Source organism: Columba livia, chromosome 5 (assembly GCF_036013475.1).
Source record: "Columba livia isolate bColLiv1 breed racing homer chromosome 5, bColLiv1.pat.W.v2, whole genome shotgun sequence".
Lineage (NCBI taxonomy): Eukaryota > Metazoa > Chordata > Aves > Columbiformes > Columbidae > Columba > Columba livia.
The window spans coordinates 39,276,700-39,294,524 of record NC_088606.1 but is presented as its reverse complement, the minus strand read 5'-3'; the positions used below and the strand labels follow the sequence as shown (position 1 = coordinate 39,294,524).

The following is a 17,825-nucleotide window of genomic DNA, read 5'->3' as shown; positions in this document are numbered from 1 at the left end:
AAGCTGAATATAAGGTGAGGAAAAAAAAAATCAAAAATTATCTTAATTAAGCAATTAAAACTATCAGGTAACCAGATTCTTAGAATTAAGGTTTTAACCTTAATTTGAATTTCGTATCATTAATTTAAAGTATGTCCTGAAAAAGACTTAGGTTTTGATATTATTTCTTACTAAATGAAAGATTAATTATAAATCACTTGACATTTTGTGTTAAGTCCTCACACACAATTATTGAAAGTCAGAGAGAAACAAGAATAGGGGAGAATGCAAATAAAGAGATCATGTTTAATTGTCCTGAAACGCTGGCTGCAACTGAACCTCTTTCTGTACAGATTATAGCTCAAATAGAACTTTTTTTTTTCATTTTGAGAGTCAAAATACTCCATTTCTCTCAGTCTATAACAACACAACAATAAGCTTACCTGTATAAATAAGCTGCCTAAGATGATTGTAAGTAACACTACATTGGAGATGACCAGAGCCTTGGAACACTTTACAAGTAAAGCAGACCCAGTATTTAGATTTCTGCACACTTACAGAATATGTTGCTCCTTCTCTGCTGTCACAGCAGTCCTGCATGAAGGAGCACCTACCCCTACGTTAGGCATAGAAATATAAAAAGTAAAATAAAAATCTACAGCTTTGCAAAGTAAACACAAAAGCAGCCAAACGAAAAGCCTGATTAACTACTAGCACACCACTACAACAAACTGCATAATCAAACATAACGATAAAAGTTGAAGAAATTAGACAAGTACGTGCCATTCTATTTCTTCCACTGGTTAGGAACAGAGTCACAAAATGCCTTTACATATTAAAACACAGTGCATGAAAACCAGATCAGCATCAAAAGAGCTACAAGAATTATTCTCTCATTCGCTGTCAAAACTAGGAAAAAGTTCGTTTTTTTCAGGCTCCTAAAGTGTAGCTAAATGCGACATGCGCGTGCCCCACTGCTTAAAAGAACAAAGTGCACTCATATCCTACCTGATCAGTATTAAACAGAGCAGAGGCCATGGACTCTTGCTGAAGTGGAAGCAAAGGAACAGACTCTTCACTTTCCTCAGACATAGTTAAAAGTGAAAATTCTGAAGCTAAAAAGTCAGTAACACCTGTTGTAACACCGTAAGCAAACGTAAGTTATGAACTACGCGCTTTCAGGTGAATAAACAATAGCAAAAGCAAACGATACGGGTTTTTTTCCTATCGGGAAAATAGTTAATAGCAAACCCAGAGCAATGCCCCTGAACCAATAGATAAAAACTAGCATATTTGATAAGAAGTTTTTATTAATTAAATCCAGATTTATACATCAGGACAGACCCCCTTGCCTGAGAGTGGGCACAGAATTAGCTCTCACACACACCACTTATGGTTAAAGGTCATTAGACAGTGACAGCTATTGAAGAGCAGGTTGAATTCTTAGTGCGTGACTGGAAGAAGAGATGGCAAATTATAGTACTTAGTGATTTCACACACTGTTAGCCACAGCAGCTACATACACTAGTATGTATGTACAAAAACAAAGTGGATGTGCGTGGAGGAGCAAAATCATTACAACTAAGTATTGAAACTGCACCTAAAGTTACAGGTAAACACAGCAACAAAAAGCACAAGTAGCAGTTATTAATCAGTACAGGCTGTCAGTGAGAACAGAACCATTCGCCTGCCATTGCTGGGAAGAAGCATCACCAAGTCACCTGTAAGGATGGTGAGCCCACAGTTTAGCACTGAGCTCTGTCTTTTTAATCGGGCAGAAGTGTTCAATAAAGGTTAATCTCTCACCTGTCCAAGATGAAAAAAAGCTTTTTCATTCCCTCTGAAGCAAAAGCACAAAGGATGCAGTAGGGAAGTTTCCACTTTTCTATTTTTATTAACAGCTTCTATAATCAGTAAGGTCTTAAGTCATATTGACTTCTTAATTTACAGATAAATTTTAAATGTTTTATATTTTTACTGATATAGCAGGACGCTGACCTGAGATAAATGCAAGTGCTTTTCAAAATTCTACTTAAACTGCAGGATTGCATAGAAGAGTTAGAGCAGAGATCAAAATATTCTCTTGAATTACTAACATAAATATGGCTACAAGTGAGGCCCAGCCTCATGAGAACATTTCTGTGTCGCAAGGATACCCGATACAGGAGCTGTAGCAGGAACAAAGAACCGAGCGTGACAAATGCAACAGCCTGAGCACCACACCCAAGCAGATCATCTAAACTTGGTTTTACCAAAACACACACAGCACAATGAGTACAGTTTTAGCAACAATTATGTGCTTATGTCTTTCAAAGCAACCATATAAAACTTTATGGCTTGAGTTCCCCCGCCCCCCTCAAGCCTCAAGATCTCTGAGAGCACCTTGACAATTATTCACAAGTAAGACACACCAGTGCTGCTCTTCCTGCAGAGGAGTCCCCCCACAATTGCAACAACAAAACCCAGCCTTCAAGCTCTACTTAAACTAAAATTAACTCTGCATCTGAGAAACGTGTGAATCAAGCAGACCACAGCCAGGCTAGACCAAGAGAGCTCACTAAATCCCCTTAAAGGTCAATGTTTGACACGGGAGCATCCCACTGCATCTTCTTGATTTTTTTAAGGGCTTGGTCACTCCAACACCACTTTAAATTGAGGGAAGTGTTATCTGTATATAAAAATGAGTTTAGAACATCAGATATTTTACAGACTATTTCTTTTGGCACTGCTTATTACCCCAACAGTCCAGACAGAGCTGAACTTTGTTTTCATCCACACTCGTTATTCATCATGTTTTAACTGCTACCAGGTAATAAAATTGTTTGTTACATACGGTGTTGCTGAGGTGGTTATCAGGGAAGTTTTCCGTCAGCTGCCCATGCTGAAACTGGGGTAAATGTGCAGACAGTTCTGTCATTGGCGTTGTCCTCTGAAAATCACTTATTTCTGCGCAAAATGGAGCTTTCCTCTTGAGACGCTGAAAGGAAAAAGACGTGTAAAAAGGCTTTGCTCTTACGTGACCAGGTTCTCCATCATCTACCTACCCCATTTTTTAAGAGTTCACACAAACCAAAACCAACCATTTTCTACCTATACCATGATACCGAATTGTATCACATCTTTAATAAGGGTCATAATAGGGATTTTCCAGCATAAAAATAAGACTGTCTAGGTGTTATCAAATTAGTTCATCAGCCACGGAAGTAAGCCAACAACAAACTAATCATTCAAAACAGTTCTCCACTCCTTCTTGTGCAATACATGAGAAGGACTGCACACTTGCTCAGAGCACAACTTGTATGCTTTTACCTCAGCAGAGTACAATTGCCCTAAGTTGTTCATTTTTGGACTGCTGATAAGCTCAAGGGGAATCTTCAAGCCAGGATGATTGAGTTACACTTCATCATTTAAAATCTGGATATATCTTTAATACTGCAATGCCCTAAGAGCGACCTAGAGCCACACTAACCAGTATTTCAGCTAAGCCTCAAGAACTAATGTGCATTCATTTCCCCGAGTTGTAGGTTTTATGTATCAGCTAAATGTACATAAATATTTCTAACAGCTTTGTATATTTTTCCCTTAGAAAGTCATATGCTAACATTTTCCCATGCAAACATGACTAAACCACATGCTCCATAACAAAGGGGAATAAAGCAATATAGGCAAAAAAGGAAGAAGGGTGACATAACTACACAAGTTCCAGAAAATAACACAATTTTAAGAAACAATGGGTAGGTCTAGATAAATCACTGGCTTGGTTACACAAAACAGAGGGAAGTGAGTAAAGCACTGCCTTGAGGGTGGAGTGCCAGTCCCTACTTCCATCCTAAGTGGCTCCTGCTCCTATCTTGTGCCAACTCCAACACTCACCAGTCCTCCTTACGGTCACTTTTACTCACTAAACTGGAAGAAAACAAATCCAGGAAAAGAAAGCAAGAATATTTTTCTGCCTTTTTAGTATACTCAACTAAAGTATGGAGGGATCTTGAAAAACTCATACAAAGGAGGACATCACAAAGCAAGGCCTTTCACTTTTGGCAGCAGCAAGCCACAAGTGCTGCAAAACAGGTTCTTACTTAAAGAAGGAGTTAAGCCTATTTTCATACATGCTAAGATCCAGAAGCTGTTCCTCTACTTACAAATAAATATCTTACAAGACTAGTATATAGTGCTTACTAACTTCAGCAAGCAAGTAGCTTACACTAAAGAGCCATTAGGAGACAACACCAATTTAACAAGTCTAGTGGAAGTACACAAATTGTGTGGAAAAAGACAATGTAGTACTCACTAGAATGACTCTTTTCCATGTTTCTAATTAAAAACAGAGCACATTTAATTTAAAATATAAGGGAATGTAAGATTAAATAAAATATAAACAGGCATTGTATTGCTTTTAAAGGTCTCGCTCTAACTCTTTGGTTGGGCTACAGAATACAATGTTGTTTTAAGGCTGCTATTGGTAAAATATTCTCAGTGACAGGGCCTCCACAGAGAAAAAAGTTGGGTATTTTTATTCAAATGTGGAAAATTAGAGTTAAATTTTTCAGGTCCTGGTGGACAGCAAGATGACCATGAGCCAGCACTGTGCCCTTGTGGCCAGGAAGGCCAATGGCATCCTGGGGTGTATTACAAGGGGGGTGGTTAGTAGGTCCAGAGAGGTTCTCCTTCCCCACTACTCTGCCCTGGTGAGACCACACCTGGAATATTGTGTCCAGTTCTGGGCCCCTCAGTTCCAGAAGGACAGGGAACTGCTGGAGAGAGTCCAGCACAGGGCAACAAAGATGATTAAGGGAGTGGAGCATCTCCCTTATGAGGAAAGGCTGAGGGAGCTGGGGCTCTTTAGCTTGGAGGAGACTGAGGGGTGACCTCATTAATGTTTATAAATATGTAAAGGGTGAGGGTCATGAGGATGGAGTCAGGCTCTTCTCGGTGACAATCAGTGATAGGACAAGTGGCAATGGGTACAAACTGGAACACAAGAGGTTCCACTTAAATATGAGAAGAAACTTCTCAGTGAGGGTAACAGAACACTGGAACAGGCTGCCCAGGGGGGTTGTGGAGTTTCCTACTCTGAAGACATTCAAAACCTGCCTGGACACATTCCTGTGTAACCTCATCTAGGTGTTCCTCTCTGGCAGGGGGATTGGACTAGATGATCTTCTGAGGTCCCTTCCAATCCCTAACATTCTGTGATTCTGTGAAACAAAACAACAGCTACTGAAGAGTAGAGAGAAACAAAAGACAGGGAGGAGTAACTGATAGAAGAGCTGCACCAAAGATTAAATGATAGTGTCTAACAGGCCTTGAAACTTCTGATTTGTCAAAACAAGCCCTTTTGAAAACTCAAGAGTTCAGAAAACAGATTCAGGACATCTTCCCAAACAACTTTAATTTCTAGTTTTAAATAAACAAACACCCCCAAGTTTGAAATTTAACTATGAATGAATGAAATCTAGAAATGAACTGTGCATAAACAGACACAAACTAAATTTTTATCTCTTTTACCTGAAAACAGACTCACCAAAACATTTTTTCTAATGAAGCTGTTACCATTAAAGCAACCTGCCTAAAGAGTCCTTCCTCGCTTCCTTTGGCTTTCTTTAGTAAGAACAAGAGGAGTTACACCTGTAGTTTTCATCCATCTATATTTAGCAACCTAGTAGGTAGAGATAACATGCAAGTGAGCTACATAATGTTTCTCTCAACTTAGAAGAGGAGCAAATACCAGCACAGCCGCTTGGCCCGGCTGTCTCTCCGGCGAGCAGAAGCAGCCTCTGCGTTCCCGGCCCCCCCGAGGCCGGCGGAGCTCGCCCTCAGCCCCGCCCGAGCAGCCTGGCCCCGCTGGGGTCCCGGTACTCCCCGGCGGCAGGTGAGCCCGCGCGGGATCCCACGCGAGGCAATCGACTCCGCCGCCGTCCGCCAGAAAGGCCGTGAGGGCGGGGAGGCCCCCACGGTGGGGGCTGAGGGTCGGGCCCCCGCCCGGCGACACCAGCTTCCCGGTCCCGGGGCAGCCTGACCGACCGCAGCCCCACTCGTGTCCACCCCGCCCACCCCAGCCCCGCCCGCCCGGGAGAGCGGCCAAGGACCGCACCCCGGCCCGCGGGCGTGTGGCGCAGGGCTCGCACAGACACCGGACTAGGCCTGCTCCGCACGGCCCCGCCGCCGCCCGGCCTGCGGGGCGCCCCCGGCCCAGCTCCGGGAGGCACAGCGCGCCCGCCCCCCCCGCTGCCCAGCCCGGCCGGGCCCGCCGAGCGACGGGCACCCGCGACCCGCGCCCGCCGGAGATCGCGGCGGCACCAGCCCCCCCGCGCGGCCGCTGACAGACCGACCTGCACGGGTCCCTCCCGCGGGCTCCGCCGCCGGCTCCTCGCCGCCCCGCAGCCCGGCCCCGCCCGCTTCCGGCCCGCGCCCCGCCCTCCGCCGCGACCTCACTTCCGACGGCGGCGGCCGGGAAGCGGTGGGGAAGGGTCGGCGGTAGTGCTGGCCGGCCGGCTGTCTGTGGGCGGCTGAGGGGCCTGTCGAGTCCAGGAGGCAGATCCAGCCAGCGCAGCCCTCCAGCCACCCGCAGGAGGCACGGAGGAGCAGGTCTGAAAGGAGCAGCCGAAAGCTCGTCGCTAAGCAAAAGCAGGACATGGAGATAGTGACGAGGGGATGGTGACTGACAAAGGCTCGGTGCGTGTTGGAGAGCGAGCGCTCCGCAGCTCCAGCCTGCAGCAGTCCTGCAAACCAAGCACGTTCCTGGGGAACTTCTAAGAGATGTTACCGACGAAAGAAAGGGGTGGTAGGAGAAAACACACTTCTTGGTTGTGTTTGGTTTGAATTCCAGTCATATATAAGACAGTGACCATGTTTTAAAGGGGTCCCACAAAACAACAAAAACAAAACAACAAACAAAAAAACCCCTTAAAGTAAATGTGGCATCTTTTCAAGAGGCTTCCAGTACAGCTGCCACTCACTTGTAGAATAAATGAAGCTGATTTCAAACCTGAAACTTACCTTGCTGTCCATGATATTTGAAGAGCAATCCATAATTCCTTCTTAAACATGCAGAACCTAATTGGATTACTAAAATATAGGGAAAGCTATGGTACACGTAATCATTCTATATATAACAAAAGTAAACTATTGAGAGACACAGTGTCATTATGCATATTTAAAACAGATGTTGTATTTCACTACTCAGCTACACTGCAGGAAGACTGATGGGAAAAAGAAGTGGCACAAAAGTATTGCACATAAATGTTAGTTTTACATGGACATTTAAACACTGAGTTTCAGTAGGTTATATGCATATGAAGTGCATTTAAAAGAAGGTGGTATCAGACCAGAAGTAATGCCTAACCATTAACCAAATCAGATTATCGTTTTAAGAAAACAAACACGGACCTACAGCTGCACCAGACTGTTCTCTATTTATGTTTGATCTATGATGAAATGTCTATTCACAATACCTTACACCTCTCACACTGCATGACTGTGTACCAATTTATAAGTCTGCAGGTACAACATCCTATGTTCCTACATAACAAAATGTATAGAATATGAAAAAGCATGACTCTACTGTAATATAAAAGCCAAGGGTTTCCAGTTTTACGTGTATCCCCTTTCCAAAGTACTGTTCCTGCAAGTGTAACAGGTACCTAGCAACTCCCTTTAGTAAAAGCATAAAAGGTCTAATGCTTCCCACTCATTAACAGGAAAGCACTTGTGGCAAGAAACAGGAATTCAGTAAGAAACTAACCTTACTGTTTGGGGCCTTCCCCCTGCCCACATTTAGAGCCACCATCATCAAACTAGATGGATATTTTTAGTGCAGCCTCTTGTTTAAAAAGGAGGAAGGAAATGCCCTGAATTAGAAAGACCAAATCAGTCTGTGAACAGGTTAAATATTCTAAGAACAAAAAAGCCTCTTATCAAATTAACAATAATATAAAAATAGATCAGTCTTGGTACTGAATCTTACATGTTCATGATTTCCCATTCTTTTTTCAGTGCACACTAATGAAAACAATGATACTTTGTATTTCATACTCACGTATTCCAAATGACACTGAATAGCAGTTACGCAGAATGATTATCTGAAGACTAAGGACATGAGTCCTCGTTCCACAGTAAAGTCCAGACTGACGACTAGTATATCCAGTTCTGTGGCATAACTTGATATTTTCCCCCTCTATGTGCTGTATGTAACTCTTGAAGTACATTTCCATCACAGAATGGATCATACTATGGCATGCTGCATTGAATACCCAGTGGCAACCCATGATTTGCTAACAGATCTCAGTATACTCTTAATCTGTGCATTCACTAACATTTACACACATAGTGTGTATTAAATCGCATATTCAGATGTTGTAACGTTGGCAAAAAAAAGGCTTTTTCTACCCCAAATTTTCCAAGTTTATCTTGAAATAATTCTGTTACTGTGTGTTGAAAGCAAAACAGTTAACAAAGAAAATGACTTTCTATATTAAGAACTTCTCAGCAGTATGTAATTTGTGTTTTTACCCTCCTAGCATCAGACACAAAATATATTTTATCACTGAGAAGTAAAAACACTAATTCGAGATAAACACTACAAGTGACTTTACAAAGCAACATTTTACATTTTGAAAGAAGAAAATTTGTTGAAGTACTTGCATAAGCCAAGGCAGAGATGCTACAGTGAACATTCCTTCCTCCTTCCACTACTGAAGAAAACATCAACTTCCACTTTTTTTTTAAAATGTCACAACTGCTTCTAAATACTTATTTACCTGGCTATTTAACACTCCAGCTTAAATTTTATGTCTTCCTCACCCAGATGCCTCCAGTCTCATTATGAAGAGTACAAGCTTATGTCCAATACATAAATAATAGAAGTGATGAATATACAGCTTTACTCTAGGGCAGAAGAAAATAATCTGAAATTTCACAAGTTGAGCTTTCATGGACGAATCTCAACAAGGACATTAGGTAATCTGCCACACAATGGCATTACAATACATTTGTTGCATTTATCTTGTTTAACTGCTACTAATGACAGAGAAAGAATGCTGTATTAGCAGGACAAGGAACACTCATGAAGTTCACTCTCTCCCTTCTCTATATTTACTACAAATAGAGCAAATTTTTAATTTATTTAGAATTTGGAGAATTTTTGGTAAATGCTGACACAAAACTGCATGGGGAAAAGGGGGAAGTGATTTCTTAGGGTAACATCAAGTAACAGAAAAAAAAAAAACCAGAAAAAAAAGAGGAAGTTTGCAGCAGGTAAGTATGTAAACCAGAACATTCTCATGCGAACTCAAGCACAACACAGAAGTAACACTTTTATGAAGTTACACTTCAACTTAAAAAAAGAGAATATTTTGTGGTGTGTCGTATTATAGGGATGAGAAAGAATGTATTTGGATCACTTGTATATTTGCAGGCTTCTTGTCAGGTGACAGAAAGCAGGACACAGTTTGAAAAACCCCGCCCCTACTTTGGGAACACTTGTTGATACAGAAAGCAGTATTAAATGTAATTGCACGCTGCACAAGACTCCAAAAGAACGTCAGCCCTTAAATCAAATATATACATTTTTAATATCTGAAATATTTACACGGTGGAACCTTTACACGATCCCATTTGTTAAGAACAGTGTTTTCAAGTGTCCTCTCCAGATACAAAGAACTAGTAACTCAAGGTCACAGTTATGTTTTCTGAACAGGTCAACCTGTATCCTTCAGTTAAATACAATATAGAGATACTGGAACACCTTTACTTAATTTGTTTGCTATTAAGAATTGTGTTTAAAAATTAAAAAGGTTGTAGAGACAGTTTGCTCCCTGGAACACAGTCCTCCTGCAATCAAAACAGCTCACAGCACATTATCAATTTGTCTGCTTACCCAGGTATGAGATAAAAAAATGCAGTTTACAGTACATCTCATCATTTATACCATATCAACCTATTCATAAAAACTCATATAAACAAGGCAGGAAAATATCACCCTCTTTTTGTGGACAACAGACTGCTTACAGTAGAAAACAAAAGTTGGGGCTAGTCCAATAGTATGGATAAAAACAAGACTTCGGCTTTGTTTGAAAACTTATGGTTTAGTTTTTGTCAGCTGCTATGGTCAGCTACATCCAAACAGGTACTTTTTTCTAAATACTAAAAAAAAAGTTTTAAAAAATAATTTCTTTAAAAAAAAAAAATCTGTTTATTTTGGAGACAAAAGGGATAATAGGAAAGGGCTAAAATGAAACTGGGCAGAAGATATCATGTGTAAAAAAAAATATCTTTAAATAGCACTTATTGAATTGAGGTCTTGCTCTTGTTTTAACTGAGCAAAGAATAAAAAACTTCCTGCAATTTCTAGGAAAGAAGCAGAGCATCTGTAAGAGGTTAAGTTCCCAGCTTCATTAGTAATTCTAAATGGGGAACAAAGTATTGAGGCTCCTGCTGGTTCACATCAGAATGAAAAGTCTGAGGGAATTCCTCACCCAGAGTCAGCTGAGGGGACCAAATGAACACACAAAGCTGTTCTGTGAAAGCAGCTCATGCCGCTTATTTTTAAATTGTTTTCTGATCATTCCTTAAATAAAAAGAGGGAGAGTTTGCAAAAAAAAAAAAAAAGCACTAATAAATTTGCAGTAAAATAACTTGTCTTCATCTGTAACTGATACAGTTCCACATTAAGTGCAAATGTTTTGCAAAACAGGGGCTTTTTTCATAATATTTACAAGAACCAGAGTAACATAACAAAATTACCAGAGAACATGTACAGCAGCTGCAGCTTATAAAACATACCGGTAATTGTACCTTGTGAATTATAAAGAGAACCGATGCAGGATTCAGATAACTAACTGAGAAGGGTAAAAGTAGCCTCAGAGCAGAGGACAAAAAAAAATTCACATTTTCTACATAAAAAAATACAGGTCTCGAGTCTCTGAGAACAGAGAAAATTCAAAGTCTCTGAATGACAGGGGGGAAAAAAAAAAAAGCCCAAAATTGAAATGGAACCCTGGCAGCAAGGAGAGTGCTTTATTTCACTAGACCAATCTTCTTCGCTTCTGTCTCGTATATCAACAACCTCCACATTTTGACTATGAAAACTTCAGCTTCTTCATCTAGTACCTGTGGGAAATAGACATTTTATATACAATTTTTTAGGTTAGGATTTCCAGTTATAGAGACTAATTTCAGACACATCAGAACTATAAAGCAGATGAAGTGTAATCCAAGTTAAGCCTTTGAGGGAAGCACTGGGTAAAACTTCAGTGAATTTGTCTGTCCTGCAGTTATCATCTGACTTGACTCTAATTCTATACTGGCAGGTGTTGAGCACTAAAAGTACCAGTCTCCAAAAGCAGCATGGGAAGAGGCAGAACAATGGCAGGCTTGGGAAGAATGTAGGAACAAGACATACGTCTGGTATTTTCCCTTAATTCTCTCCTAGTCTGTGCTCATTTTCAGCTTAGAACTTCCTTGAATATTTATTAAGTATTATTCTCTTCCTCGAAGTTATTATCCAGGCTTTTCGGGAATCCACACAAATTTCTAGTATGCACAATATCCCTCAGGAAGTTCCCCAGGGTCACCTATTAATCACACCAAGAACGACTTACTAGCTTCTGCTATGAATCTGGCTCCTACCAAATCTGCCTCCAAGTTTCCTTATTGGAAGAGAGTGAACAATTGTTTTTTAGTCACCTTTCAGTGTATGAAAACATGGTGAAACAATGGCATTATTTTGTTAAGTTTCTCTCTTTCAATACCAGGCAAAAAAGAGCTTTTACTGACCTAGAGAAAAAACACCTTTTGTCATCAATTGGGAACAGACCCATTAAACCACTAATTATAAAAATCTAGTTACAAGAATGAGAAGGAATAAAAGTTTATATTTCTAATACAATTCTGTTATTGTTAAGTCCTACCTCTCTCTACTGTTGGGGACAGAATCTTTGTTCTATGTTTCTAAATACTGAGAAATTCTCATCAGGGATCAGGAATTTCTAACTAGATGCTGTAACTGCAAAATCATGTCTGCACTAGCACAATCTGTTTAATCAAAGCAGCTTTCGTATCTCATTCATGTTTTCCGTGAACACCAAATATTTCTGTTATGGACTCCTACTCTTTCACAGAATTGACTGTTAGCTTCAGAAGTAACATAGAAGGTCTGTCAGTTACACGATTTCTGCTTACCATGGCAACATCATCCAGTATGCTCTGTGGTGAGCTGTGAGCCATAACCTGAAAGAAACAAATGTTTTTAGGCTGAAAACTCAGAGTAAACCATACAAACATCTTTGGACAAAAACCAGTTACTTCTCAAGGATTTTGAGAAGGATTTTTGCTTTGCATGTGCAAAAAGTATTTGCAGTTCTTTAGTTCCCAGTATTACCCAGGGCAAAAATTAGTATTAAACTACATTGGATTCCATCAAAGTGAGTGCTAGTTTATGGCTAGTTACTGAGGAACAAGTTCCAGGAAGCTCCAGAGATTCAACAGGTCTTGTATTTGCTGGATATTCTTGCATTTTCAATTAAGCTCTCCTAATTGAAGAAATAAGCTCCCCTTCCTTCAACAATGAATTCTCTAACGGAAGGCAATGGCAAAATCCTCCATCTGTCATTCTTCATTACAAATGGAAAATTCAGTTAAGTATTTCAATTATTTTTTTCTGAATCAAATATCAGAAAGTTGTTTTTTTAATATCTATATATAAAATTAAGGCTTAGCGAATATTCAACTTCTACTTTTCACTTTCTATTAACCACCTGTGCCACAAAACTATCACTTGCTTTGCCTCTGATACAGTAGCCCTAAAAGATAAACCAAGACAAGCCATTTTGAACAGAAGTACTGTGAAAGCTGAAAAGTTTTTGAAATTCCCTGCCATAGAGTTGTCATGACAGATTTAAAAAGGCAAGTTATTAGAATTTAGTTTATAACTGGATGGAAGAAGCTACAGAGTTTGGTTTAAACAAGTCATCCAACGGCTAAAAGGTACAGCAGAATGACTTCTAATTTAACTCTAAAACCTTAGTGTTTGCTTACTACTAAAGCAACAGCAGCATCCAAAATGCTTTTTAAGAAATTTATCTAGTTAGTCCAAAAATGTATGTAAAAATCAAGCTACTGGCTTTTTTCCCCTGAATTCACAAAAATCTTGATTTAAAGTTAAAAATCTTAACGGTCAATGAGATATTAACTCTGAAATCTAATGATAAAACTATCAGTTAAAACAGCTGCTCTTGTCAACTGCTGATTTCTTTATCCAGTTCCATATGTTTATCTAACAGATAACACGGAGCATCTGACATGTACATACTGTGCACAAACATCAAAGGAGGTAAGTTGTACAACACCGAGGTATATGCTGATTCCAAGTACACCAGCTGTCTCTGCTGACCAATATCACAGATTACAGAGAAGCTAAGAGCAGGCTGCCTTCCGATACAGATACGGCAGTAACTGCTGCAGCTTAAATAGGGAGTAAAACCCAGACTTCATAAAAGAAGTGGAAGATATTAACCTTAGAACAAACAAAGTCAACTAGCGTGGCTTCTTCTTCACCAATATACTCTATTATTTTCTTGTTAATCCATGGTCTAATTCGACGTTCCATTAATGTCTGGAAATAGAAAAACACAAAAAACATATTTTCAGGACACTAAAACTTAGAGAAACAACACTGCCAGATAGGCAGCTAGAAGACCCAAACAACTAGTTAGCAAAAGATACATTTTTGCTATCAATATAATCCTTAGTGATTTGGCATCTGCAGTATTTCTGATAGCCATTCAAAAGTGTTTGAATAGGACCTTTTTCCCCACCTTCCATAAAACTGCTAGACAATTTGTAGTAAGAATTCAGGAGACAGCAAACAAAAGTAAGCAGTCGTACTTCAGAATAAGTATTATATACGGACAAGAAATACAGTATACGAATTAGATTCCAATTGATGCTGCTGCTCCAGTCTACTAGGGTCTCAGAAACATTGGATTTCTATTCAATTCCAAGGTTTATTCAGAAAAATTATGCTTTTTTTGTGAATGCTTGAAAGAAATCAACTTACTGAATCCACAATTGACCAGTCAAGAGGATAAGCAAAGAGCTCTGGTTTTGCTGTGGGAATCTTCTCAATGAGGCTCTTAATATGTTTGCGTTTTTCTTCTGTATTGACACTGCCTTTGATACTGCTTTTATCTTCATCTCCATAATCCAGGGGGACGAGTTTCCTTTTCCGGGGTACATCATCACTGTCTTCATCATCAAATTTATTGAAAACGCTATCCACAGCAAGCTTCTTCCTTTTTACAGCATTGGGCTGATTGGGACTATTACAGGCACCTACAACCCAAAAGACAGAATAACGTATTCATAAACTGCAATCAAAGCTAATTTGCTCTTCACACATTTCTCGAGGAATATCAGTTTGTATGTATATAAATGTCTGTGAATGCCTAGCATCAGCGTTTTGATCTCTCTAACTCTGTTATAGAAACAGCAAAAGCAGTAAAGGTCTCAGAGTTTCTTCAAGATTTTTGAAAAATACAGTCTTCTTTCTCTTCCCTGACACAAACTAGCACCCTCACTGAGGGAGGACTATAGCATGAGTTCAAACCTTGCAGAGACAGAGCACAGAAGTGAAAGGCTGCAATCAATCTAGCTGTAGGAAAAGCTTAAATTAGTTAGCCTAATACCATACAGTCTCTTTTCATTTAAGATCTAATACTATGTGAGCTCAAACTGCAGCTCTAGCATAATTTATTCAAAATAATAAATGCAGAAATGTTCTGGAATACAAGTATCTTTAGTTCTGCTACTCAGAACAAAATTTTTTTAAAAGCACCAGGAAGTTGCTGAAGTACTAAGGAACTCTACACTCATGTTCCATTCACAAATGTCATCAATTCATTGTACTACTCTAAGAGAAAAATAACCTAATTTTAATTTTTCATCTTGTAAAAGCATCTTTGTGATTAAACATAAGAAGTATCTATGGCTTAAATCTAACATATATCAACGAAAAGTAGCAATGAGTTTGAAAAGAGATATTTAGACTTCTATTAATGTGGAAAAGCATGTGGAAATAACTAATCCCGGCTCAGAGCATTCTTAATAAAATTAAAGCTTGAGGATGCCAAAACTTCCCTCTCTTTTCCCATTCAGATTTTGGAAGAAGAGAGATCTATAAAAGGTACCAACTGGATAGGAGAAATTGAGCACAGCATCTGGATAACAAGAGCTTGATATAAGTATGTCAAAACATACATTTGGAAAACTATGTGGCTAAATCAGCCTGACAATTTTTTCATTCTTATCCAATATGGAACATTAATATAAAATGTAAACTTGCCTAATTTGAGGCTAAGTCCTATTTTGGGCCGATGTTCCTCTGGCTGCTGTTGATCAGGCGAATTTTCATGAGGAATAATAATGCCACAGGGCGATTCATCACCAGGTGTGTTAGGGGTTGCATTTCCACTAGCAGAAGAAACAGATGGGGCAGAACTGATAGGTCGTAAAGTAGGTTTAAGGCAGGGCTTTTGTTCAGGCTCCTCCTCTTCTTCCTCTGGCTCTTCTCTTTTCTCTTCTTTTTCTGCCTTTTCTTCCTCTTCCTCCTCAGACTCTGGCTCTTGTTTTATTTGTGGCTGCCTACGCCGCTCAGCCTCCTGCTCCATCTACAATGAAACAGACCATTAACAAAAAAGAAGCTCTCTCAAAAACAGCAATGTTCAAAAAGAATCTTAAGATCCTCTGTTTCCTACAGAAGTCTCTGTTAGTCAACAAATACATGTAACTGGCACTATAATAAAAAATGGTGAATAATGTGAATTTGGTTTTGAACTCCATCCAAACATAGATCTGGAAAATTATTTTTGTTTCCAGGGTTCTTACTGCTTATCTGAACTTCTTTTTAAGAAAAAATAAACAGAGCAAATATTAACTATCAGATCTCTTACACAATTTTGCTCAATAGCATTAAAATACCAAGCACTCTTTTCTCCCTGTCAGACCAACAGCTACTTACCCTCTGGAGTTCTGCATCTGGATCTGGGTGTCCTTCTGCCAGAAGGCGCTGCCTAATTTCTTCTAATTCTTCCTTTTCCCTTTTCCTGTCCCGTTCATCTGCTTCCATCTCTTTCTCTCTGTCTCGTAACCTCTTCTGAAGAGCACTACCCCTACAAAAGACATGGATTTTATATTTCAAAGAACATTGCAATGAGAACCTTGTAACGCAATACAAGGAATACCTGATAGAGATGTACCTTCCACTAAATGAAGATTCATAAGAGCATCTGCTGTCCTCTATTTTTATAACAGAAGACTCTAAGATACAAGTTCCCTACATGACTACACAGAATTTATCCCATCACATTAAACAGATGTAAAACTGTGACTACCAATCTTCTCAGAAAAAGAATAAATTTGTTTTATAGGTTTTTACTTGACAAGAATCAGCTCTGCTAAATTAGTTTGATGCAAATTTTAGTTAGTCATGTGTTGAAGGACCTTCCCCATCCTTTGAGTTAATAAGCTCATTCTTTGTACAATTTACAACCTCCTTGTAGTAATTTTCTTAGAGGAGTACTTGATCTCTCTGCTGACCTCTGCTCTGCCTCACCAACAAGCAAAGTGGTAGGAAGGAGCAGCTACTCCCAAGCATTAACAAGCAGCAACAAGTTCTCCTTTTCCCTCTGGTACTTCGCAAGTGACACTGCAATAATTCAGATAATCATATGACCCTTACATTGCCACATATTCACTCAATTATGAACTCCATAAGCCTCTGCCAACAAAGCCCATAACAGTGTCAAAACAAACAATGAAAATTTTACTGTTAGGAATCAAAACAAAGAGATACCTGTAGTATTTTGGATCATCTCTGTCATCATCATAATCTTCTAAGAATTCTTTTAACCGTTTGGCTTCTTTTGCCTGCAAGAAATTGAAACATAAGCCATGTTATGAAGTTATTTCTAGTTTTATTTCTAATAGTTTTAAAATTAGTAACATTAAATACCTGCTATGCTTACAACTAAAGATATAGAGTTTTCCAGACAGAAAATAGAAAGCTTTTGGAATTGCATCATCTTCCAGGGATCTGCAAACTTCTTATCATATATTCAATAGCAGATAGTACATCCACTGAGTCCACTACAATCATGTCTCTGATTTGCAGACTACTCTTCTGTTTTTAGCATGCCAATTAAATATACACACACCTCTTTTTTTTTTTACATCACAAAATAAGAGAATCCAATTTCCCATTCTTCAAATCTGTAAGTCTGGTATTGGATATTTCTAGCATGGCAGTTTAAGTGTATTTTATCAGTACTGTTTTGTTTCAAGAGCTGTGCTTTTTGAAAAAGATTTAGTTATGCACAAAACCAAACATAATGGATACTTCTAAGATAAGCTCTCCCCTTGCTTTGTTACTAATCCAACCCACGTGGCACTGTATTAATGCACAGGCCTAAAACTGAAGGGGATGAGAGAGATAGAGGGGAGATACTTTATTCTCCTCTGCTAACATAAAGAAAACCAAAGCAGTTCTTTAAGGTGAATATAAATTAGGACATTCTAACCTGTATCCAATGTTTAGAACAACAGTAAGATGTTCCTATGCTAATAACTTTGAGAAACAAATTATGATCATGGTTGGAAATAAATACAGCACAAAACTTAACACTGCTCTCTACAACTGCCATCCACAGCCAGCACAGCATCCACAAGGACTGTGAACAGGAAATATTCTTGAGTCATTCTCAAACTTTTTTTTTTTCCCTTTCAAGCATTCAGGGGGAAAAAAAATAGATTCCACATAAATAGAAAATTAGAAACTACATTGTTTTATTTTT

The 17,825-nt window shown here is 39.2% G+C and overlaps 2 protein-coding genes across 13 annotated transcripts in view; both read right to left on the bottom strand.

Moving 5' to 3' along the window:
• Window positions 1–6,463, bottom strand: part of PSEN1 (presenilin 1) — a 29,160-nt gene extending 22,697 nt beyond the window's left edge. Inside the window, exons 1-3 of one of the 9 annotated variants that reach the window (XM_065064483.1) lie at window positions 6,312–6,463; window positions 2,813–2,956; window positions 988–1,026 (exon numbers count right to left, since the gene is read on the bottom strand). In XM_065064483.1, coding sequence (XP_064920555.1) covers window positions 988–1,026; window positions 2,813–2,896 — 123 coding nt within the window. In that variant the 5' untranslated portion in view covers window positions 2,897–2,956; window positions 6,312–6,463. Of the gene's footprint in view, window positions 1–987; window positions 1,113–1,700; window positions 1,786–2,812; window positions 2,957–5,503; window positions 5,642–5,707; window positions 5,993–6,311 lie in introns of those variants that run through there. The other 8 variants (XM_021287275.2, XM_013366981.3, XM_065064485.1 and 5 more) reach the window with 8 other exon arrangements.
• Window positions 6,464–9,527: 3,064 nt separating this feature from the next.
• RBM25 (RNA binding motif protein 25) overlaps window positions 9,528–17,825 on the bottom strand; it is a 34,746-nt gene continuing 26,448 nt past the window's right edge. For all 4 annotated transcript variants that reach the window (XM_065064473.1, XM_065064474.1, XM_005502236.3 and 1 more), the window contains 7 exons: window positions 16,829–16,902; window positions 15,995–16,145; window positions 15,320–15,644; window positions 14,036–14,310; window positions 13,493–13,591; window positions 12,160–12,207; window positions 9,528–11,088 (listed from right to left, as the gene is read on the bottom strand). In XM_065064473.1, coding sequence (XP_064920545.1) covers window positions 10,996–11,088; window positions 12,160–12,207; window positions 13,493–13,591; window positions 14,036–14,310; window positions 15,320–15,644; window positions 15,995–16,145; window positions 16,829–16,902 — 1,065 coding nt within the window. In that variant the 3' untranslated portion in view covers window positions 9,528–10,995. The remainder of the gene's footprint in view (window positions 11,089–12,159; window positions 12,208–13,492; window positions 13,592–14,035; window positions 14,311–15,319; window positions 15,645–15,994; window positions 16,146–16,828; window positions 16,903–17,825) is intronic.